The sequence below is a fragment of the Tachypleus tridentatus genome, chromosome 13, assembly GCF_004210375.1.
Source record: "Tachypleus tridentatus isolate NWPU-2018 chromosome 13, ASM421037v1, whole genome shotgun sequence".
NCBI lineage: Eukaryota > Metazoa > Arthropoda > Merostomata > Xiphosura > Limulidae > Tachypleus > Tachypleus tridentatus.
In genome coordinates this window covers 58,369,514-58,394,140 of record NC_134837.1, presented here as the reverse complement: position 1 = coordinate 58,394,140, position 24,627 = coordinate 58,369,514, and the positions used below count along the sequence as shown (strand labels likewise).

General features: G+C 32.1%; 1 protein-coding gene and 1 long non-coding RNA gene across 11 annotated transcripts in view; one reads left to right on the top strand and one right to left on the bottom strand.

The window, feature by feature from the left end:
* The first annotated feature begins 2,960 nt into the window (after positions 1-2,960).
* Positions 2,961-21,243, top strand: LOC143240820 (uncharacterized). Its single transcript, XR_013021980.1, has 2 exons — positions 2,961-3,323; positions 18,885-21,243. It is a non-coding gene; the product is annotated as an uncharacterized LOC143240820 (long non-coding RNA).
* Positions 20,869-24,627, bottom strand: part of LOC143240819 (WD repeat and SOCS box-containing protein 1-like) — a 41,497-nt gene continuing 37,738 nt past the window's right edge. For all 10 annotated transcript variants that reach the window (XM_076483946.1, XM_076483945.1, XM_076483952.1 and 7 more), the window contains 2 exons: positions 24,439-24,549; positions 20,869-21,585 (listed from right to left, as the gene is read on the bottom strand). In XM_076483946.1, coding sequence (XP_076340061.1) covers positions 21,420-21,585; positions 24,439-24,549 — 277 coding nt within the window. In that variant the 3' untranslated portion in view covers positions 20,869-21,419. The remainder of the gene's footprint in view (positions 21,586-24,438; positions 24,550-24,627) is intronic.

Here is a 24,627-nt window from a genome sequence, read left to right as displayed (position 1 = left end):
AGTTACATCAAAACAGGAATGAAATAGTAGTGAAATATTCAAAATCGCAAAAACGACCATAAAAAACAAAAAACGATATATATATATATATATATATATATATAACTGATATTTTCTATGTAACTTCACATAAACAAAATAAACTGACATCACAAATTTGATGAAGGTCTATCCAGATGGTTCGAAGTAGTAGACGAAAAGTCGAAAAAAGTCCTTTTTATTCCGCAAAGTGCAAATGCAAAAATGAAAATCTGTATGTGTTTTCCCTTGTTTACAAAAAAAAATGTCGTACGAAATTTTGTGAAAATTCATTAAAAGGGGGAGAATTTGTCGCAAAAAACCCTTAATATTACAAAATACAACATGCAAACCTGAAATTTGATATGTATTTCAATATGGAACCACTAAACCTCTTTACCAAATTGTTGAATTAATCAAAAGAGCGTGAAGTAGAAGTAAAAAACCCAAAGATGTCTTTGAACACCGCAAAATATAAAAATTGAAATTTTTATGTGTTATCATCCCATAGACGCAGTAAACCTCAATATTAAATTTACTGAATATCCACCTTTAAGTGGCGAATTAGCGGTAAAGAAAATGAGAAAAAGTGCAAAGCACAAAATGTGAAACTGCAACACTGCAAGTATGTCTGCATAGAAACAACAAACCTCAACACTAACTTTGGTGAAGATCAGTTAATAGAAGTTAAAGTAGTGGCAAAAAATCCAAAATCACTCCTAGAACCAGCAAAACGTAAAGTGCAAAAGTGGAAATGTGCATTACCTTCATATGGACAGAATGAGATTCCAAATCAAATTAGATGAAGATCCATATTGTGATGTTGAAATAGTGCAAAAACGTCCTTAAATACACAAACTACAATACGCAAAGCTCTAAATTTGCAGTTTTACAGTATGCAACCAAGCAAACCTTCACATCAGATTTGGTAAATATCTAAAAGATTGAAATTTCGTACCACGTTTGATGAAGATCCATTTGTAAGGGCAAGGTAATATGCTAAAAACGTCCTTAAATACACAAACTACAATACGCAAAGCTCTAAATTTGCAGTTTTACATATGCAATACATCAGATTTGGTAAATATCTAAAAGATTGAAATTTCGTACCACGTTTGATGAAGATCCATTTGTAAGGGCAAGGTAATAGTAAAAACGCCCATTAACCATAACATGCAATACGCAAAACTGCAAGATTGCGTATTTCTCTAAGTTCACCCAAGAAATCCTCACAAAAGATTTGTAAATGTCCATCAACGAGGACGAAGTAGTAGTAAAAAATTCATAAAGGCCCATAAAAACGGTTAAATGCGAAATAAATAACTGAATGTATGTAATTTCAACATGAAACGATTAATTCTTCAAGGCACACTTCAATCGAAGCGGGGTGAGGTAGTAGTAAAAATCGCAAAATAACGACTGTATAAACCAAAATACGAAAAACGTAAAATGGAAAATATATATGTGTATCTCTACAGACGCAATGAACCTTCATATAAATTCGATGAAGATCCATTAACAGGAGGCTAGGTGGTGGTAAAAACCCCCTATAAAAATCCGCATAACGAAATATGCTAAACTGTAAGTTTATATGTCTTTCGGCACACCCACAAGAAAAATTCACACTAAATTTTTTAAAGTTCTCAACATGTGCTAAGAGAGTTAAATAATTCAAAAACACCCAATAAAACTGCGAAATGGAAAATTTGCAAGTAATCTCAACCTGGACTCAACAAACCTACCAATCAATTTTGGAGAAGATCGTCCATACCCTGCGATATAGTAACGTGGACATACGACAGATAGTATTATTATATTTATACAGATACTAGCTAGAGTGCCCTTTCTCGAGGGCTATCTGCGCTAGCCGTCCTTAATTTAGCAGTGTAAGACTAGAGGGAAGGCAGCTAGTCATCATCACCCACCACCAACTCTTGGGCTACTCTTTTACCAGCTAATAGTGGGATTGACCGTAACTTATAACGCCCCCACGGCTGAAGGGGCGAGCATGTTTGGCGCCACGGGGATTCGAACCCGGGACCCTCGAACGCCTTAACACGCTTGGCCATGCCGGGCCCACCGACTTCAAATAGCTACTTATTTTGTTAGGCTTAGGCAATTTGATTATATAGACGTATCTGTACTTGGTTGCCGAAAGTTTACAATAAAAAATGTTTAACAATGTGTACTTTTCATTTAGTTTGAATATTTACCAAGATAAAAAAAACAAAACAAAACACGAACTTACATTGCGGAACGATGGCCACAAACACTTTGTGGTTGCACTTATTAGAAACCATCAAGTGTTTTAATGTTATTCCGCCTATTTCACCTTATTTCCTTACTTTTTGATGTTAATGATTTATTTCTAGGCCTGGCATGATCAAGCGCGTAAGGCGTGCGACTCGTAATTCACGGGTTCGCGCCCGCGTCGCGCTAAACATGCTCGCCCTCCCAGCCGTGGGGGTGTATAATGTGCGGTCAATCCCACTATTCGTTGGTAAAAGAGTAGCCCAAGAGTTGGCGGTGGGTGGTGATGACTAGCTGCCAGTCTTCTTGTCTTTTCTACTAAATTAGGGACGGCTAGCACAGATAGCCCTCGAGTAGCTTTGTGCGAAATTCCAAAAAAACAAACAAAGATTTATTTCAATTTTTTCTTGTAATAAATAATTCAGTCTCCAAAGCAAACTCAAAAGTAACGTTATTAATAATGTTAAAAATTAAAATGTAATAATAACAATTATGGTAAAAAAAGATCATAGAAAAACTGATTCTTAAGATGTGTTTACAACACTAGACAGTTCTCAAAGAAATAAAACTAAGTCAAAATAAAGTATTAACTGAGAAAATACTTGTAATAAAATATTACAACAGGTTAAATATCTCAGGAAATTTTATTATTTTGCCATGTCATAATATTACAGATTCAGGTGGTATGAACTTAGTATCGATACAATACCACCAGAGGTACGTTGTGGTGATATGTTATTTATTGAAAAATAGTATTAATATTTTTTTAATGGGTATACGCACAACAGTCTTATTATGATTCAAGTGTAAATGTTTTTGACTAGATGCTACCAGCAAAAATAAATAAACGATAACTAAAATGATATAGAAATAACCACCTGAAATGTGAAATGCATAAAAGCAGGCAAGGTATTTGTTATGATTTTAGAAGAGGAAGCGCTGTACTATTGTGTCTTAATACCTGCTTGTATTCCAGTAATTTTATTTTTTATGTTTTGGGCTTGGATGGGATACGAACTTATGGTTAACAATTGACTTCGAAAGAACTGACATTGGTAAGTTTGAATAAAAATTCCTCTTATCGAATTGCTTCTATTTTATTTACGCGGTTTAATTTTTAATTTTACTTCTAGGCTTTCATGGTTCATGAAAGTTGACGTATGCTAACCAGCCTGACTGATAAGTGTTAGTATCATCGAAAGGATATAGCATTAGGCAGATGTGCAGTTCATAACAAAGTCTGCGTTTGGGCATAAGTTATTTGCATTAGTATGAAGTTTAAGTACCAGAGTGTCTGTAGGTACAGCGGGTATAATCATAGTTCATAACTTAGGTTCTAAATCTATACTACAAAATCAGTTTCTTCCATATTAGTTAAAAATAATCACTTAAGCGTAAAAAGTAAATGTTATGTTAGTATTAAATCATCAATGTTAGGCCTGTATTATTAACCCAATGTGCACGATTATTTCAAAACGTGTATAATATGACGTTTTACAGAATGTTCAAAATGGTATGTATTTGAGGTCGGAGTTATCAACTATTAATTTTATCCTGCACTGCTGAATGAGGGGCAGTTTGTTTTAGAGAAAAGTATGTACCACTACTGGATACAATATAGAAGAATATTGAAAATATTTTCAGATATGCATTTTGAATGCTTTAGAGCAGTGGTTCCCAACCAGGGGTGCGAGATAACATTTCAGTTTTTTTTGTTTATATTAAGGGTACTGTCCTATATATTTAAAAAATTACTGTGAGGGGTGCGAGAACATATTAAACTTTTTTAGGGGTGTGGGGCATAAAAAAGGTTTGGAACCACTGCTTTAGAGATTATACAGATACAATATGAAAACTATATGGTAGCTAAAACTATTTTACACATGGACATCACTTTTCACTCCAACTTTTCAAATCTTAGTCAGACTGATGTTAATTTTCAGATGGATCTTGAAAGTAAATATGTTTTTACCAAACTGTTCTCTTTATAAACAGATTTGTACATTTTGTTAAAAGCTTGTCACAATTTATGTAGGTACATACAATAAATTTTGTATTATAATCAACATTCTTGATATGATCCACAGTTAGACTAAGGGATCATTTAAATGACTGTGTGCTGTAGTTCATGTCCTTGATTAATTGTATGGAGTATGTATGAAAACTAAAGAAACTAACAAATAAACTTCCAAAACTGAAGGAAAATTTTTAAGAGTCCTGTACATTTCCCTTTGGACATAATGTAAGTTATATGCGTGTGCATAATTATGTATTTCATGTTGAAATACAAGTCATAGTAATTTCAAATATATATGTAAATCTGAAGCTCATTTTGAGCTTTAGGATGGTGCATTTTACATAAAGTTGTTTTTAGATGGAATTGCCCTTGGATACTGCACACGATCAAATGCATAGGAATTTTCAAGTGGAGATTCTTCTTTTTAAGGAGAAGTAAAAACATCCAGCATGTAGCATATTATTCTAATAAATAAAGTAAAATATTAATTCAAGCAAAAACTTTGTCATTCACACAAGCTGTAAAGTTGTGAAATTATTATTTGTTGTTTATTGCTTAAATACTCCATTTTTTTTACATTGTGCTAAAATATCAGTTGCTTTTCTCATACTTGGGAGGTTTGTAAGGTCACATGTATTAAAAAAAATAAAAAGATTATTAAAAGTTTTACAGTATGATGGCCTCCATTTACTAGAAGTTGAAAGGTTGTGTAAATTCCAGTGTTTGTAGCAACTAGATTTTTAACAAAAAGTGCTCAACTAAAAACCATATATTTTGGTTAGTGTTTATCAAATATTATAAGACATAAAAAAACTAATACTGAGTTTCCTAACATATTATAAGTAAACTACATGATACATATGAAGGAGGACCTACAAAAAACAACAACAAATATTGCTTAAATCTTCATGAAATGTACAGGTGAAAGTAAGTTATGATTTGTTAATAATAGTTATCAGTGTAACGTGTATTTATGAAGAAAAATAATTTATATGTTTACTATATGTTTATAATAGTTTTATTTTTACATGAGCTATACTATATCCTTTCAGAAAGTGTTTAATTTTAGTTTCTTGTATTTAGTATAATAGATCCTGTAGAAAGCATAAACTATTGTCAGTAGTTAGTTATTCATAATTATGTAGAATTCATTAATATTAATGTTTATATTTATAATGGCAACCCTATCTAGTTAAAGTTGTGATATGAAAAAGAAATCACAATGATTTTAAGCAATAGTGGCATGGTTGAGAATTTGTGTGAACCATAATAATAATAGTAAAAAGAAAAAGTTTAACTTAGAACAGAACTCTTACTAGTTTGTGTTCTGGAAGAATGAATAATTTTTTAGTAGCAGACTTTTAATATGCTATTATTGTAACAATCTAGGAAAGCACAAATATTTGTTTTAATGATTTATTTTGTATGGTACCAAAACTGTTGCTGCTGTTTACATTAAATGTTACACTATTAACCTTAGACTAACTTGGTGTACCACAATGCATGATAATATTGTGATTTGACCATCTGAAACTCAATCATCTTGGGAACACTATACCATCTGATTTGTCTTTTCCAAATTCACTACTAGGTAATTTTTAACACTTTTACAAGACAGAAAGAAAAGGTCAAAAACTGGTACATCTGGTAATGCTAGCCAGTAAGTCAATATACTTTCTTTGATATGGAGACCAAACCTTTACACAGTATTTGAAGTAAGGTTTGATTAGTGAATTCTCACTTATAATCAGAATACCTATGAAAACACTATGAAATTCTATTAGTATTATTACTAGTAATGGGGCATTGTTTTGATGGCCTGAATGACATATTGTCTCTGTGCTAAAATAATTTTTGTTTAATTATACTGTTAATTACATTACCACCAGGGAAGCAATAAAAAATCTTGACATCCTTTTATATTTGTGAAATTGTGCTGAGCTCCAATGATTAGCATTGTACACCATAAATGACAAGTGATAACCATTTAAAGTGACAGCTTACACATGAGGAAGTTGATTTATGGCTCAAAGTTCAAAATACACATGTGACAAAGAACAGATAATTTTGTATTTTTTTCAACTAAACCTGATATAGTCCTAAATAAGTTTATTAAAAACCTAATTTTGGTCTCAGAAGTAAAAAAATCAGTCAAATTTTAAGAGTTGAAAATCTTTCGAGTTGAACAACAGAATAATTGTACAAAAACTATAATGTGGCAAGTATGATTTAAGAGCTACATGTTTATAAATGTAGCTAAGAGAACCTATAATTTCTAACATAATGTTTACCTCATTTAATATCCATAATTTTTTCACCTCTTGCAACAACAAGATTGGATTAAATTTTTTTTTATTTTGTGAAGTTTAGAAATTGTTGGTTAGTTTTCAAAAAACTGTATTCGTTTTCACACAAGTTGGCACAAAAACAATAACAAACATTATATCATATAAATTATTTTTAAAATGCTTCCAGATAGTGAGAAAAGATAAATGTGATAGGAAATAATAGATAATTGGGTGAAACCACGGTGAAAAATTTAAAGAGGTTTATTTAAGTTGGATTGGATTCTTAGTTATTGTAATTTCACTACTTCAGTTATACTTTCATGAAATGCATAATGTAAAATGTACAGATGTAAGCTCTTAATAAAATGTAAAAGTGAAGTGCTTAGCCTGTTAAAATGCATTTTTATATAATTTAACTGATATACATCATTGATATTAGGCTATATGTAGAATGTTTGGAAGGAGAGTTCTTATGTGCAAGATCAAAATCCAGCACATTATGCTAAGTATAGTCAGGTTGTTAATGCTAGAGGTATCTGGGGGCATGCAACTACTTCAAGATAAACAGTGGTAATACTTTATCAGAAGAACATGGACTATGTTGAAAATGTTAGATACCATATGCAGTTGTGCTATAATTTTATAAATATATTTTTTGTTTACTTTTCAGAAATAGGGTTTTGCCTAACCCCTTCCCCTGCATATATGCATTGGTATGCATTGCAGAATGTGGTATAGTTTCCTCTTAATTTAAACATCTAACCATTTAGGGCCATTGGTAGTGCCACCAAGTTAGTAACACACAAAGTTGTGTACCACAGTAGCACCTCTTCCTAACAAGACTTCTGGTTTACATCAGTACTGTACAAGTAATCCAGTTTATGATAACCTAAATGTACTTACTATAAATGTTATTTATCAAAATTTGCCAAGTAATCAGAAACGCTAACAGATTTACTGTTGCACTTTTATTCCAATATGTACATTTGTTCAAGTATAGTTTTCTTTCTTGCATGTGTGTTTTATTCTTGACTGTAAATTGCACAAATCCCAGCTTTTCTCAAAATTTGTAGTAGGTAGCAAGGGACAGAGTATTATTATTGGACAGCTACAGTCAGTGTGCTATAGGCCTTGAAAGCTATAGTTGTGATTAATGCCTCTTAATCAGAAAACTACAGAATTTGACCAAGAACATTTATAGATTTTGAACATTACAAACTGTTCAACTTCAGTGAATTACTTCAGATGTTATTATTTCTATGAGGATATTAAATATTTCTGCTGGGAAAAGTCAGCTTGTAAAATTGTGAGGCCAAATAAAAATAGAGCTAGCTAGCATTCCTTACAAATGAAGTATACTTGTGTATCAATATAAAAATAATTTACCCCTTATAGACCTGGTTTGTCGATAAAATATTCAGTTCTTGACCGGATATAGGACTTATTATTGTCTGTAAGTTTGTAAAACTGTTCTATATAAATCATTATTTGTAATAATTATCAGTAATAACTGTTATAAATTATTTTTTGTTTGTTTGTATGTCTATTAAAAATATTTGTGTTAAGAAAAAATTAAATTGTCTATCAGTCTTGTTGATAAATATAAATTTGATATATATTAACATTTAATTAACTTCTAAATTCAAATTTTTGTTCATTTAAAATAGTAATACATGATATAATAAATCAGAGACTCATCCAAGATAAATAATATGTAACATAATAAACTGGAGACCCATCTGGAATAAAAGTTAATGCACAACACATTCTATAATACATCAGTGTCTTCAAAACAACTAGCAATACTCAAGAGTTTAATTAGTTTTCTAATTATGCCCCTAAAAAGGTCATCAGTGTAAATAAAAACTAGTGCCCACCCAAGCATTGTTTCATGGAAGCACTTCAGTTGGACTTAATGCAATTAATAACAACTTTTTGAAGTTTTATTTTCTTGAGAAGTAGAAAAAACTGGGTGGAATTAAATGTGAAAAAAATAATAATGAAGGAACCATGTTTTTGTTAACTTTATAATTTCATATGTGTAGATGTTTACTTGGAAACAAATTTTGCTCACCAAGTTCAGCATGCAATATTGTTTTTTGTTTTTTTTATTAAGGATAAGTAAGATTTCTGTTGAATAAACTTTGTCGATAAAATAGAATGAGGAAATTTTGTTTTGAATAATGTAAAAACCTTAAGGTTTCCATTTTCTTATCTTTAGTTTTTTTATTATTATTAACAATGTATTAGTTACTAACATACTTACCTGTTGCAGTCTTGAAGTTGACTGTTGTATATTTTTACTGAATAACTTGGGAAATTTTTGTCCCTTATTTTAAGACTGTTCACATAAGGTTATTCAGTTATTCAAACAAACACTCTTGCATTTGATAAAATAAAACATTAAAATTCACTGTACACGACCAATCATTATATAATATATGCATGTACACAAGATTCATATTCTATGCATAATAAATACAATGGATATATATCAAAAGAAACCTTTATTGCTAAAGATTTTGTAATCACTTTCAAAATAATACCTCTTTCACAGTACAACTACACAAGAGGCAACCTTTACAGCATACGTATTATTTCAAAATGCAAAATTGCTTGGTAAACAGAACATTCGGATACTTATGAAATATGACAAAAAAACTTTACCATAAGCGAATTGAATATATGTGAAAAGAAAGTCTAAACAGCAAAGTTCTTATAACAGTATTTTCTTACTGCTCAGTGCAAGTTTGTTGTATGTTTAAGAAGGACAACAAGCAAATTATCAACAAGAAGATTAAAGTTTACCTTTAATAAAAAATATGTGATGCATAAATGAAAACGAGTAACATGTTTTTTTTTTTTACTTATGGATCAGTTGAAATAACAAAAGTGTAAAAAAAAAACAGGAAAAGAAACTATATAATATGCTGTATTCACGTGGCGGTACCATGCAGTGTGCAGGCTATGTCTTTCTAAGTTATTTAGATTGTTCAAGTTCTTCTGATACAATCATCCTTTTTTCTTAGTCCTTGAACTGCAGGGAATATCTGCACAATAATGTTCATTACTGGCTGGAGGTTTTTTCTTGTTGCCTTCTCTTTGGCCATAGTTGACTTTGTAATTAATAGTATCCTGGGGTGTGTCACTCCATAATTGGAATACAACTTTCCTTAGCAAATGCAAAAATTTGGACACTTTAGCACACAGTAGAATAGGATTCCACTAGAATAACAAGATCCATAAACATAAAAAATGTGATCTTACATAGTAAAGGACTTTACTGGATAATGCAGTTTAATTTAATTCAAATTAGTCAGTAAGTGAGCTGCATGTATACATTATAAGAGAGCCCTAACCAGTTATTTAAGACCATTATTTTTGTTTTAAAACTATCTTTAGTGACTGAGCAGTGTGTGGATTACCCTGATCAAGTGATACTTCTATTAGGTTCTCTTGTATTCTTGCTGTAATCGACGTGGCAGTCATGAGCTATCAATTAGGCTTGTGTACTTGATTTGACCAATATCCCTTTTAGCTGTGGTGTCTTTTGTTGCCATTCCCATAACAATAGACATCACCTTACAGTAAAACCATACATTGACTTGGATTATGCAATACTAACCTTTATTTTTTACCATTATTGCTGTTGCATGGTAAATGTTCAAGTTTCATGCATTACTCCTCTTCTGAGCTTAACTTAACCAAGTTGGATTGCTTTTTTCACATATTTCAAACTCTAATGGAACTTGATAATGATTGTCTGGTAGTCCCAGAGTCCCTCTTCTTTTGAGTCCATTGTATAGTGTGATTTGAATTCAGTCATTTCAGACAATTACTTGCCTGAAAAACTTTAGTAAGTAATCCAAATCCTCTTTTGTTAAGCCTTTCATTGTTAGGGTCAAACTAGAAGAAAACGTTAATTTTATTTTCGCCTGATTTTACTACCTCTTCTACCAACTTTTGATCAAGCCAGTTTACAAAAGATAGATTGGTTACATGTAGATGCAGTTGATCAATGCCACTAACACCACTCAGCTGCTGTAGTTCGTACATAAATGAACCAACTTTCCAGATCAAAAGATAAGGTTCTGGATCCAAGAGGCTATCAGACAACTGTTGAGTTAATTCGTTTTACTTCTTAATAGAAAGCAGCTTAATTTATGCACGGGGTCTATAATTCATATGTTACTGACACACATGTTATCTTCTCCATAATAAACCATGCAACACCACTTGCATACATGAGGGTGCTGTGATTTTTTTTCTCACGTGCATTCATGCATTTCGCTGTTTCTTGGATCAATTTGAATGAAATTGATTAGCTATATTCTGATCAGCATACTTATTGCACCAGCAAACTTATTAATAAACTCTGCAGCACATCCACTTCAAAATTCCAGAGCCAAGGTTGGTAACAACTGCCTTAATTCTGTAAGCAAAACCTCCTAGACATAATTAGAGCATAACCTCTCCAGTCTCATTTAGTTTATTATTATTTGCTAAAACAAAATTTTTATCAATTTGTCCAAGTGGCAGATCAGCGTTTTCATTTGGAAAGTCTAATATACTTAGAAATCGACCAGTGTTTTGGCTTTTCCTCTATCAATTATGAACTCTTTCTCACAACAACCATCACCAAAGCCACAGCATTCACTGCCTGCTGTTATCTCTTCTTAATCTGTTTCACTGTCAGTTGAAATTTTTAGTTGTGCACCTTGCTGCTTGTAAAGGTAGGGGTATTTCACTTAAAAGGCAAAACATGTGCTTTTCTCTCCCCTTCTAGAATGATGTCCCGAGATATCAGTGGTGTATGTTGCAGCATTTACACCATGGAAGGGCTATAACAGTTCTGTCCATTCACTGGATACCACTGTGGTTGTATAATGTTATCAGGATGTGTGGTTGGTTGGTTGAGTTTCAGGTCAGTTCAAACCTAATACAAAGTGGATACCTGGTAGGATGGTCTGTCTGAGATAAAGCCACTGCAGCTGCTGTTACAGACTTGTTTCATGAGACTGGCTCAATGTTCAGCATTTCGTAGTACATCATTATAGAAATTGCCTCAATGAGGGTGAGAATGTCATTTACATCAAGGTAATTGCTTAATTATTTCACTGGATGGACTTTTCATAAACTTTTAACAGGGATGTTCCAATGTTCTGCTGATGCTTTCATGAGATAAGTTGTCAAGCTTCCTAAGTTTGAATTCGATCAGATGGGTGGTTCTATTTTTAACTTTGTGAACCTCTAATGCAACATTAATTATTTTCTTGTAGTTCCAGAATTATTCCTCTTCTGAGTGCACACTGAAGCCTAGAAACTTCAATGCTCCATGCAGCTTAAAGTCAGAACCAGATATAATACAGTATGTTATTGAAATCAATCAATCTAGATAATTACCTCTCTGAAACATTTTACGAATTTGACCAAATTTTTCTTAGTTGTGCCTTTTAAGCAGTAGCAAAATGATCTGATTTATTTTGCTCTTAGGAAACTTTAAGATCATTCTTCCAACTTTCTAGCCATCACATGACAGAAATCTTCTCAACGTTGTAGACACAGCATAGCGGGGACTCTCAGGGACCCCAATAATCTGAGTGATAGGATCTTAATCTAGAGTGACGTAATAACAAGTTACTCCGGGCAGCTTGTCCATTAGCTCTCCTCAGTTGGTCATTTATACACTAGCAGTATATTTTATGGTTTGCAGAAGATTACTAATGACCAATGACCCACTGACTTTTCTATTCCATGTCTATTGTCTTACATGTTGTTGATATAGCTCTAGTTGACAAATATTGTGCACCAGCAGCACTTCCGACCTCTCTCCTGTGATCTAGCAGTGAATTGAATTATTCTGTGGGACATCATTTTGGGAAACATATACAAGCCACCACACCTGGCCTCAGATTCACAAAATGAAGCACCACTGTAGTAATGCTTAGTCTATGTTTCTCTTGCATTGTGGTAAAAGCATAGACAACTGAACTGAATATGCCAAATACTGGCAGCTTTGCTACCTAAGTGACAGGATGTTTTGAGGAAGAAATCATGGACATTTGCTATATCAGTGAAGGTCGTATATCCAGGATGGGGAATTTTCCTGTAATCAATAACCCTCTCAGAAAATTAGCTTTTCCTTTTGTTCATACATTGTAAAATATGCTCTTCTTTAAGCAAGAATATAAACAAAGAACAGTACTATTCACTTTAGTTTATATTAGCAGACTTTACAATAATGATACTTTGTAGTCACGATACCAAGCTTTTTTCTACCTATCTACTATGCCACATATGCATTAACTTCAGAATTATATCGAATATATGTGTTAAATGACAGGAGATTCATTCAGGATATCAATTGAAACGTAGTAGTAACTTTCTTACTAATTACGTTCATCTTAAAATAAAGTAAGGACACGGTGCAATATGAAAGTAACAATTGTTATTAAAACAAAAATGCTGTATTTAGTTGATATGGTGATCATCTTATCTGGATCCATTATATTCAACTGCTTAAGTTGAGTCTGTGAGCTGCATTGCTTATGATGATGTTACAGATGGACTGGACAAAAATAAATGTTCTTTAGCATGCAAGAAACTTTGCATTTAGTAAAGATGACTACAGGTAACACATGTCTGGTCATTCTCGTTACAATGGGAGTGAGAACTTAACCTTTAGATATCACATGAAGACACACACTGAGCAAGTATTGTATATTTTGAAAACAACATAGAAACAAACGTATTTTAAAACAAAAAGTATTAACTTTCTCGACCACCACTCGTGAAACCTGTGCATATACAAGAAATAATAATGATGATCAGATCAAAGAATATCATATTAGTAGAAGACAGAGGGGAGAGAGATTTTCAAAACCATGCAAAATTGTAAATATATAGCATTTTGTTAAAGTATATTATGTTCATTTTACATGGTGAGACCACTCTTATACATAAAAGTATCACTGTTTACATGTGTTTAGTGTACTTTTGTCTAATTTTGCTCTAATTCCTATTGGAGCCTGTGTGAACTACCTGTTAGTCATCCTGACGAGTTATTATTGAAATTTTGCTACAAGTCTTTTAAAACTTTTGTTGCTATACTTTCTAAAAATGGCCGTAATGTCAAATAACTCAGAACCAGGACTGGAAAGGCCTGACTGACAGTGGTTTCTGAACTTACCTGTTAGTCTTCCTGGCGAGTTATGATAATTACAATTGTACTACAAAAAGTCCATTACAACTTGTATTATTGTAGTTTTTCTCTTACCGCTGTAGACTAGACGTAAAAATTGGTTTTAATGTTGTTTATATTTCTTTTTAACTTTGTTTTGTTTTAACTTAATTTCCTTTATGATTTTACTAAATTTAATTTTAACTTTCTACCGGATGTTTGGCGCAGATAGCCTAGCTACTTTGTGCCATAAAACACCAAACCAACCAACCAACCAGCCTATTGGAACGTTCACAGTTGAGACAATCTGCATGCTATCATTATTTTGAAACAGAGCTTATTGATGGATAAATTAAATTAACATACTCTCTTTTGTTTTCTTTCTACCCATCGCATGTAACGGTGGTAATCATTAACGTTGCAAAGTGCTACAATTAATTACATTTCATTATTAATTTATTTAAATTGTAAAGCTGTCTCAAGAGAAATAAGTTGTACGTTTTCAGAGATGTAGCAAGCAAAAAAAAATTCAAAAATCACAATATTATTTTTTATTAATTCTTAATGATTTTATTTAATGGAACATGGATCAAGCAAATTTTTTGAAAGCTGAATTTAAATAACACGTAAAGGTGTTTTTATTTTGCGCAAAGCTATACCAGGGCTATCTGCACAAGCCATCCCTAATTTAGCAGTGTATACTAGAGAGAAGGCACCTAGTCATCACCACCCACCGCCAACTCTTGGGCTACTTCTTTACCAATAAAACATGATTGATTGTCATATTATAATGTTTCCACAGCTGAAAAGGCGACCATATTTGGTGTAACGGGGATTCGAACCCGTAACCTTCATGTTACGAGATGAGCACCATCACCACCTGACCAGGCCGGGCCAACATATAAAGGGAAAATTATTTTTCAAGTAACTTCTGTCAATTTTGTAATTATTGTAAGCATCGCAAATTATTATAATACAGACAGCTAGAACTTTTCGTTCCATTTTACTCGGATGGAAGCGGAATTTGTGTTATTATGGCAGAATTTTGGGGTTTAAAAAGTAATTAGTTTTAACTATGAATTATCAATGAATGATGTTTTGGAGACACTGAAACTTGAAGAGAACATGTTAGTAAGTTGAACGTTATGGTACAATTTAGTACATGTAGTATGTCTGCGACCTTACAATGCTAGAAACTAATTTCGATTATCACAGTGTGCAAGAGCACAGATAGTCCAATGTGTAGTTTTGTGGTTAACTTCAAACAAACATACGAAATGGTACAATACAGGAAAAAAAATGAAGGCAAGCGTTCATTGTGGATTATTGTATACAAAACTCTTCTTTGACTGAAGCACAAAGATTCAGAATTCAAAACACGGCTGTCATTACAGCACAAGAACATTTAATTCGTGCTTCTTTATGTTGGAGAGTACAATACTATTAAATGTTTATTCGTTTGGCTACCTAAGCAACATCATATGCACAAAAAGGGTTAAATGGCTAGATCAGAAACTCTTACGATATAGGCATACCTGTAGAAATGTAGAAAGCGGCTACTGTTACCTGGCTTGGGTGATTTATTGTAACTCTTATAATTCACAAATTTATGAAAGTAAGAAGTGTCATTGATAGTACTACATCTCAAAACCAAGACCTTAGATCATCAATCTGACATCTTGGCAAATAGGTTACCCTCCATCTTCAAATTTAGTGACTATATATTCTGTACAGTATTATTTTCAGTGATTTGGGTGGCTATCACTTTGCCTGTAATAAATACACAATTGAATGGTAGAACATCATAGATCAGTGATGACGAGAAAACCCACTTGTTTTTTACGTATATACCATAGATCAATGCTTAATTTCATAAATAATTTTTATACATACTTTTAATATTAACAATATAATGTATGAACATTTCCATGTCACAACAGCAATTTTTTTTCTTTTGCTAAAGAGGAGATATATAATAATGCCTAATAAAAATAACAAAGAAAAGATTAGTACCAAAAATTGTTCAATATGAAAAGGAGTGACATCAAAAGAACAAATGCCGAAATGAAAAATATTAAGTACGTTTTGGTTAAAGTTTTCTTTCGAGCTTATTCCTTTCGATTCAAGTTCTTTTCAGCATTGTGACTCCTTGATACAATCTATTTGACGTTATTACAGTGCACTAAGCAAGATAAAGTTGCCCAAAAATATTAAATAGTTAACTCCATGAATTTTCTGCTAACTCATATAAATTATACAAGTATTAATGTAGGGAGATTGCAATTAAACATTACAAGCAGACCATTAAATTAATTGTTAAGTCGTTGGCTTTACAGTCCTGTCATACCTCCATATTAAGAGTATTTACATGTTAACTCTCTATTTTATTTCAAATGATATACTGGTTCGTTCAATGGAGAAGGGAGAACTGCCCAAAGAGAATATTTCTTTGTTGATGAAGCCATATTTGAAATAATCATTACGAACAAATCTTGTAACTAAAAAAACAAAAATACGTTAATGGAATTTTTGAAACCAAAACTGTAAAACTCAAATAGTGTTGCTCTTAATTCCCCTTTTTCAGTTAGTGCCAATGATTCTGTCCATCAATCAGTTTATCACATTTAGTCATTATAGAAAGCACTATATTCAAATTTCTTGTTTGTTTTGAATTTTGCTCAAAGCTACACGAGGGCTATCTGCGCTAGCCGTCCCTAATTTTGCAATGTAGGACTAGAGGGAAGGCAGCTAGTCATCACCATCCACTGCCAACTCTTGAGCTACTCTTTTACCAATGAATAGTGGGATTTACCGTCACATTATAACACTATCACGGCTAAAAGTGCGAGCATGCTTGTGCGACGGGGATTCAAACCCGTGACCCTCAGATTAGGAGTCGAACGTCTTAACCCACATGGCCATGCCTGGCCTCAGATTTCTTAGCAAATAAGATTTAGTACCAAGAAGCCATTCTTCCAACACGCAAATAAGTTGGGATAGGAGAACTCGGCCACATTAGTTTTAAATGTGATTTCACCAACTTAAAATTTTTTATGAATATCAGGAAAAAGGTAAAAGCTTTTAAAATAGACTTTGTTTTGTTAAAAATTTATCTTACGTGAAACAAAGATCAAGCATGTCGTTCTTAAATACTGAAAAATGCATTTCTTTTAGCTGGGGTAATTTTGCCTATAATATTGAATAAAAATAGACCCCCAAAAATTGGACAAAATGATCCTGTCTAAGTCATAACATCTGCAATTTAAAATAAATGTTGTTTGTAGTAACAGCATTTAAATCACTCAAATCATTATGCTCCAACAAAGCATTTAAATTACTACATTTAAATTAAAACATAAATAGATGTATATTACTTCAGATGGGTTCTCAGTAACCGTGATTATAGAGCACTTGTCTGGTCTTAGTTTGTGCAGTTGCTTTAGTTGGATTAGTTTACATTAATACTTTTTGCCTATTTTGAGTCTCAATGGCTTCTTTTAAATATAATCCAAGTGACTAAGATGTAATTTTGACTTTAAGATGCTGGATATAAATGATTCATGTAATTTGCTTTCAACTCGTTTTTTTTTCAGTATTTCTTTATTTAAAGTTTTTCTATTTTCTGGGCATCATGATATTGTTTACTAAACCTTATACTGAAATTGGAAACTTTGGAATGCAAAAAGTTAGGACATAGTTCAAAAGTTTTGCATTATTTTAAAAACTCGATGTGTAATGTTCTTTTAAATTTTTGTGTATGATTTTTCAGCATTTCTATGTAATTTTAATGTGTGGGTACCATAACGGCTCACTATAACAGTTAGCAGGCGTTTCGGAAATAATGAATATAAAAACAAAAATGAGAATGCGTATCATTATAGCACTTAAGGGATAGGTTACTAGATACATAAGCAAAATAAATGGAAATTTACGATAAATCATGTGAATATACAATTTACTCCACCTTCAACAATCTGCTAATATTATTTCAAATCAAAGATAGAAAATTTGACAAGATTACGAGTCGAACACTCTAGCCCCCTGGCTGTGTTGGATAGTCAATGTGAGAAAAAGAAAATTGTAATTTTTTTTCATTTTTATGAGATAATAAAAACTGAACTTCTTCCGTCGATTTATTGAAAGTGATCTTTCGACAACAGGGGCATATAGGAAAGAAAAACCTATAAAAAAAAAAAAAAAAGGGAACGTCTTTTAGTATATATCTGTTGTTGTTTGATTTAAATATATTTAGTTTATTTCTCTTTGATGTCGGTATTATATAATATTGTACAACTTTATTGTATCACATATCAAATAAATTGATGTAAATTCAATTGGATCTCTTTCTTTAGACACTTCCAATAGATAGTGCTTTTTTATTTTGCTGGTTGTAATAAGTAAAATGATAAAGAACTGAGAAAATCATACCTGATACTTAGTGAAGCTGAGAACTCTTGCTGTGTTGGATACATACATTGCATTGAAAACCAAATAATTTTACCACAAATTCATCGTATTCACTCTCCTTTGCTTAGAAACAAAAACAATGAAAATTTAACTTTTGAAATAACACATGGGATGTCTAAAGACATAAACATCCAACTAGACAATTATATTGCATATATGCCCTGATTCACAGGATTGGATTGGCTGCACTTTTTATATTTATTTACTGCTATTTTAAGGATAATTACCATTGAATTGTTTTAATTAACATGCTTCTGCTAGATGTTTATGATAATTGTTTGAAGATAACTCTTAAGGTTTCAATTACATATTGCAATGGAGTTTTTTGTTGTTTTTTTCCGCAAAGCAATCTCGTTCGATCACCTATCGTGTAATTTCCTGGCACAGCTCTAATAGACATTTATCTCTGACTGATGATCTTGGAAACTCAGTTCACATCAGTTGTAGGTCTGTGGAAAGGTGTTTAGCCCAAGATTAAGCTTTTAGTTCTTCATTAACATTTATTACGATGTTTTTCATAGTTTGCCATTGATAGTTGTAAAGTTGTAACTAAAAGTTATATTTCTAATTTTGGGGCATTCATTTCTAGTTTCAGATAAAAAAACAACAACATTGACACTTGTAAAACTGTAACTCTAATTTTTTGTTTTGTTTTTACCAACAGGAAATATCTGATATTCTTAAGTGTGCAGATTTCTTACAGGCAACATCAGTACCTGCTTTAGCCAAAAGCTCAACAGAATGAGTATTATGCAAAATTAAATCGAGTGCCTCACTTTACTGAACTGAAAGAAGAGACTGGAGATGAAGTGGAAAAACCTGCTTCATTGCCCTTGCACACAATCACAACTCAGTATGAAGATATGTACTGGATAAAGAACCACCCTTCTCTCAAGACCCAGCTGAGAAAACTTGACGAAAATCATTCTCCATACCAAGAAAATCGGAATACAAAAAGAATAACCATTATATAACCTTTTGAAATAAGGCCAATTTTCCCAGAATGTATGTGTCACCTTATTTATTCTATAAATTAAGATAGTAATTGAATGGCCAAAAGAGATTTCAGTGGATTATCTCTGCTATGAAAAGGCAATGCTTATTTTTCATTTATATGGGCACTCTGCAACACTTTAAAAGTGGTCAACATTCTAAAAAATCCACACAATGTACATGTATGGTTTTTACCTCCAAATCAAAACGATTTAAAAATAATCTTTATTCCACTTCAGTGTGCCACTTTCATTTTTTTTAAATTATTTTTATTGCTAAATGGTTTCCAATTTCTTTTCTGTACTTTTATACAGTTAAAAGAAATAAAATTGGAAGTTAAACTTATAGAACTATATCAGACTTGCATAGTAAGTTTGTTTGTTTTTTAATATAGTTTAAGTGAGAAAATCTACATTTCTGCAAGTTAACTTGAAAAACAAACTATGATGTGAAAGAATGTCTCATGAATTGCTTAGAACCACACTCCACAAGAGTCCTATTCTAATTTCACCTAAAAGTTTGAAATGTCAAAAGCCACATTGGGTAAACTTTATATGAAGAAAAGGGGGGGGGAATTTATAATGAGGTAAAACAGTAATTTTAGCACCCAGATATTACTGCCATAAAGTTAAATTTTCCTTGAAGAGAAATGGAAAGTATCTAAAAAATTAAAGTATTGAAAATGTATATAATCTTAGTTTTCAATACTTGAATTCTTTATCATGTTCTTTTTAAATCAAAAGCCAGTAATGTGTCTAAAAGTTAGATCGTTTCAGAGCTAATTCTCTCGCATCACACATAATGCAATATTTAACTTTTATACATTTAGAGAAATGATCACCTCATGATTTATGTTAATGTAATAAATATTTTAGTGCAAATGCTTTGATAAAACTATAATACAAAAATAATAACCTTAAAATATTTTATCTTAATTTATTTGTAATTATTTCTTAAATCCTTATCATTAAAATAAAATAATTAAATGGCCTTAAACAGTTGCAAAATACTTCAGTTTCTGATCAAATAGAAAAAGAAAATATTGATGAAGGGATCACAAAACTGGTATTTAAATTGAATAATTTAATTCAGCTGTATAATCTACTGATAAATAAAGTGATTGTGAATCAAGAAAGAACAATATCCTAGTACACTGTTAAAAACTGTACAGCATGTATGTAAAAGTTTAAATGGCAAACTATTCTGACCCCTACCAAAATTGTGAAAATAAACACTAATGCATAGACTGAATTTCTAAAAACTTGCTTCAGTTGAAAACAAGTTCTAGCCACATTACATCCTCTGAAAGTTTGTGATGATTGTCTGATTACAACTATTAAATTAATAAAAGGAAAATGTTGAAATTCTCATTTCACCCCTTTGTGCAAAGTTTAAATAAGAGTGAGTAAACAGAATGAGCTAAATGAACTCAAAGAGAACTTTAGTTCACATTCAAGTTTCAAACAAAACCACACTGTAAATTAAAAATAAGGTTTTCCTTTTGAGCCCACATTTTGCTGAACTGGCTTCTAAAATGAAGGATTGAATAAGATGCATGAAAATATAATTTTTTCACAACTTAAACAAACTTGATAAAATATACAATTACATAGCCAGTGTTTCTTTTTACATTGAAAAACACATTGTATACAGTCTTTTATTTATTTTGAAGAATTTTATTACAAAAATCATTCATAATACAATCCTATAAGAGTAAACAATTTAACATTTTGAGTAGTGGCAATTCAATATTTACTAATTAATAGAGCTGTTAGTTTGCCCAACATTATTAAAAATTTTACAAGCTTAAATTCTTGGCACATAACTCAAAATGGTAAGATTTTCCCTGTGTCGCCCCAAAATCTACTCAGGTACATAAAAATTATATGGTGTCGAAAGTAATCTCTAAAATAAAATGCAACAAATTCAACAACAATACTGTACAAGCATAAAAAGAAATTTTGTACGTGTAAGTTTGTATGTGTATATTTATATTAATAATTAGATCAATAAACAATTATGTACAAAAATGTATGAATGAAATGCTTCTAGTGGCCTCATCCATCCTTTCATGGAATAGCTTTAACATTTGTGTGCATGTCCTTCTACACTTCTTAGGAAAGCACATTAATTCTGTAAAATGTTCTATACATTTATTCTAACCAATCAAAAGTAATTTAACAGCAGTAAGTAAAATAAGCTGCAATCATTCTAGTTCTCTGTACAACAAATAATTTGTGAGCCGTTTGGGAATAAGTAGATTCTCAACTGTCTCAGGAGGGGTCTGTCGACGGATTACCAACCTGCAGAGATAGAGTAGTGGCTTCACTGACATAGCAGCTTGCCAAAAGCTCACCTTTCCTTCTCGAGTCCTAGAGAAAACAAACCTTTGAATAAAACTATAGATTAAGAAACACAAAGCATAATTCTAGTTTTTAATGTTTTAAGCAATTTAATTTGATATTTATTTATTTTTAATGATAGGCTTAAAAATTATCTGTATTGATAATTTCCCATCTACTTTACTTTTAATTTCTTGCTAAAACAAACCTTCTATATGTTGTTGCAATTAATCATAAGTTTTCAATTTACCTTTTAAACTATTGGTTGGGTGTAACTTTTGAAATAACATGGAATATATAAAAAAATTTCCATCAGAAGTAATGTCAAGAATAAATACTAGAAGCAATGTAAAAACTATTAAAATGCATATACTAATAGAATTAATCATTTTCAATGATGCATACATTAATCCTGATAACTTAATAAGATAAATATTTATCTATTAATTCTTTTTTAACTTCCCTTACAATTGTAATGAAGTAGTTGAGAATTTACAAAATAAAGTTGTTACATAAATTGAGTAAAAAATTAATGTATTTTGAGATATAATACATTATATATCACATATGCATATAAATAGTTTTATTTAAAAGAAATTCATTACTAAATAGAATTATATTTACCATAAGCATGTTGCAAGTTGCATCTAAAAAATATGTAAAATGTCCTTTTCTTAAGTATTATTTTTTGGACAATGAAAAGTGATTTGTTATAATAGGCATCTGTACTGAAGATATTAACAAGAGCTAAATGAAACATTAATTTTTTTATCCCTAGGACATCATAACAAAATCAGTATCTTGCATTGCATACGACAATATAATATAATAATAAATATTCTACATGGAATACAACATAAAGAACCATAACAACCTCTGCATGACATGCAAAAAAGTAGGCATAATAACAACAAAAAACAATGTACTCACAACACTGCTGTGGTTTTGGGCTGTCTTTTAATGTAGATAATCCCAGTATTGTTTGCTGTTGTTTATTAAATCATAAACCCTAGGTCTTAGATCCTTTATTTTGTCTTTTTGAGCAATAAATAACAGATGCTTGTCCATATGCCCTTAAAGTCCCTGGTTAATAACACTATGTAACAAAATTTTTACTTTTTCTTGTTCCTGAGCAGAAAGTGTTATTTCCCAATTGCTTATGTCTAAAGCAAATAGAAAAGACTTATTTTTCGTTTTAAACTTTGCTTTCGTGACCTGGGTAATGAAATTTTCAAATTTCCCCATTTTCCTGAACATTCCAGATAGATTCAGTGCTGAGTAGCTGATAGAAAATTTTATTGAACTTACAAGAACTTTCTAAAATGTTGTAGGACTTACAAAAAAGTGCAAGTCGCACATTTTTCAAGCTCCTTCGCTCGTCAAGATGGGCTCTGCTTCTGCCACAATGCATCTGGTCTGTGCAAGGCAATTGGAATTGCCTGTAACCCAAATGAGTGGCACTTCATTGATAGCTCATTCCGAAGCCTCAAAGCTGTGCTGCTCCATGACGGGAATAAGTATCAGTCTCTCTCTCTGGCTCATTCGGTGAACCTCAAAGAGGAATACAACAGCGTCAAGACCTTGCTAGAAACCTTGAAGTATGATGAGTATGGCTGGGAGATGATCCGAGACTTCAAAATGGTGGCATTTCTGATGGGTCTCCAAGAAGGCTTTACCAAGATTCCTTGTTATCTTTGCCTTTGGGACAGCAGGGACACTACAGCACACCACAACAGGACCGAGTTCTCTGTGGGGAGGCACAGTTACAAGTGTGAGCCACTAGTGGACCTCCAGAAGGTGTTGTTCCCACCATTGCACATAAAATTGGGTCTTATGAAACAATTTGTCACAGCTCTTGATAAGGAGTCTGTAGCCTTCAAGTACCTTCGAGACTTCTTCCCTAAACTGTCTGAGGCAAAGGTCAAAGCTGGTGTCTTCGTTGAACCACAAATAAAGAAGATCCTGGAGTGCACAGAATTCCCCAAGAAGCTCAGTGGGAAGGAAAAAAGAGCTTGGGACATCTTTGACACAGTGGTTCGGGGCTTCTTGGGCAATCACAAGGCCAAAAATTATGTGGAACTGGTTGAGGCTCTGGTGAAGAACAACAGCAAAATGGGCTGCAGGATATCCCTGAAAGTCCATGTCCTTGATGCTCATCTTGATAAATTCAATGAGAACATGGAAGCATATTCAGAGAAGCAAGGTGAGTACTTCCACTGCAATACACTGGACTTTGAACGCCGCTACCAAGGAGTGTGTAATGAAAACATGATGGGATACTATATTTGGGGGCTGATACGTGAAAACGATTTACATTACAGTTGCAAATCTTGAAAAACTAATCACTTCTAAACATTTCTGTATAACTTTAGTATAAATACATGTAAATCTTGATTCACATTTGTTTTATTCAGACCTTATGTAAATGAAAATGTGCAAATTTGCCCATTTTTACATAGAAAATAGGTTAATTTCATTATCCAGGTCACAAAAGCATAGTTTGAAGGGAATAATGGCCATTTTCTGTACTTTTACAACATAAGCAATTAAGAAATACACATACTATCCAGGAACAAAATTTGTGTTACGTAGTGTAATCAGTCTTGCAAGTATGGGACAAACTTGTGCACATACACACTTTTTATAATAATTTAGTTTTCAAAAAGTTTGTGAAAAGCACAGATTAAAAATGTTGGAATAAACAAAGAATGTTTATCAACCTGACTGCTACTTTTCACTTGCTCTACAGCTTAATAGAAGGAACCAGACTGTTAATTTTTTACTTCCACTCCAACGTAACACTGTGATGGAACCAAAATGCTATTATTTACTTGCTCTACAGCTTAACAGAAAGAACAGACTGCTATTTTTTTTGTAACTTACCCTACAGCTAATACTCGTCCAGATGGAGAATATGTACAGCACAAGGCCTCTTCCACAGTTCCTACAGCCACTGGATCATCTTCAGATAAAATGTCCCAGAACCTCATGTATCTTGGAAAATAAGAAATCATGAATTTTCTAATCTCCATAATTAAATAGGAAGTCATTTAAATAGTGGTTGGTAATATA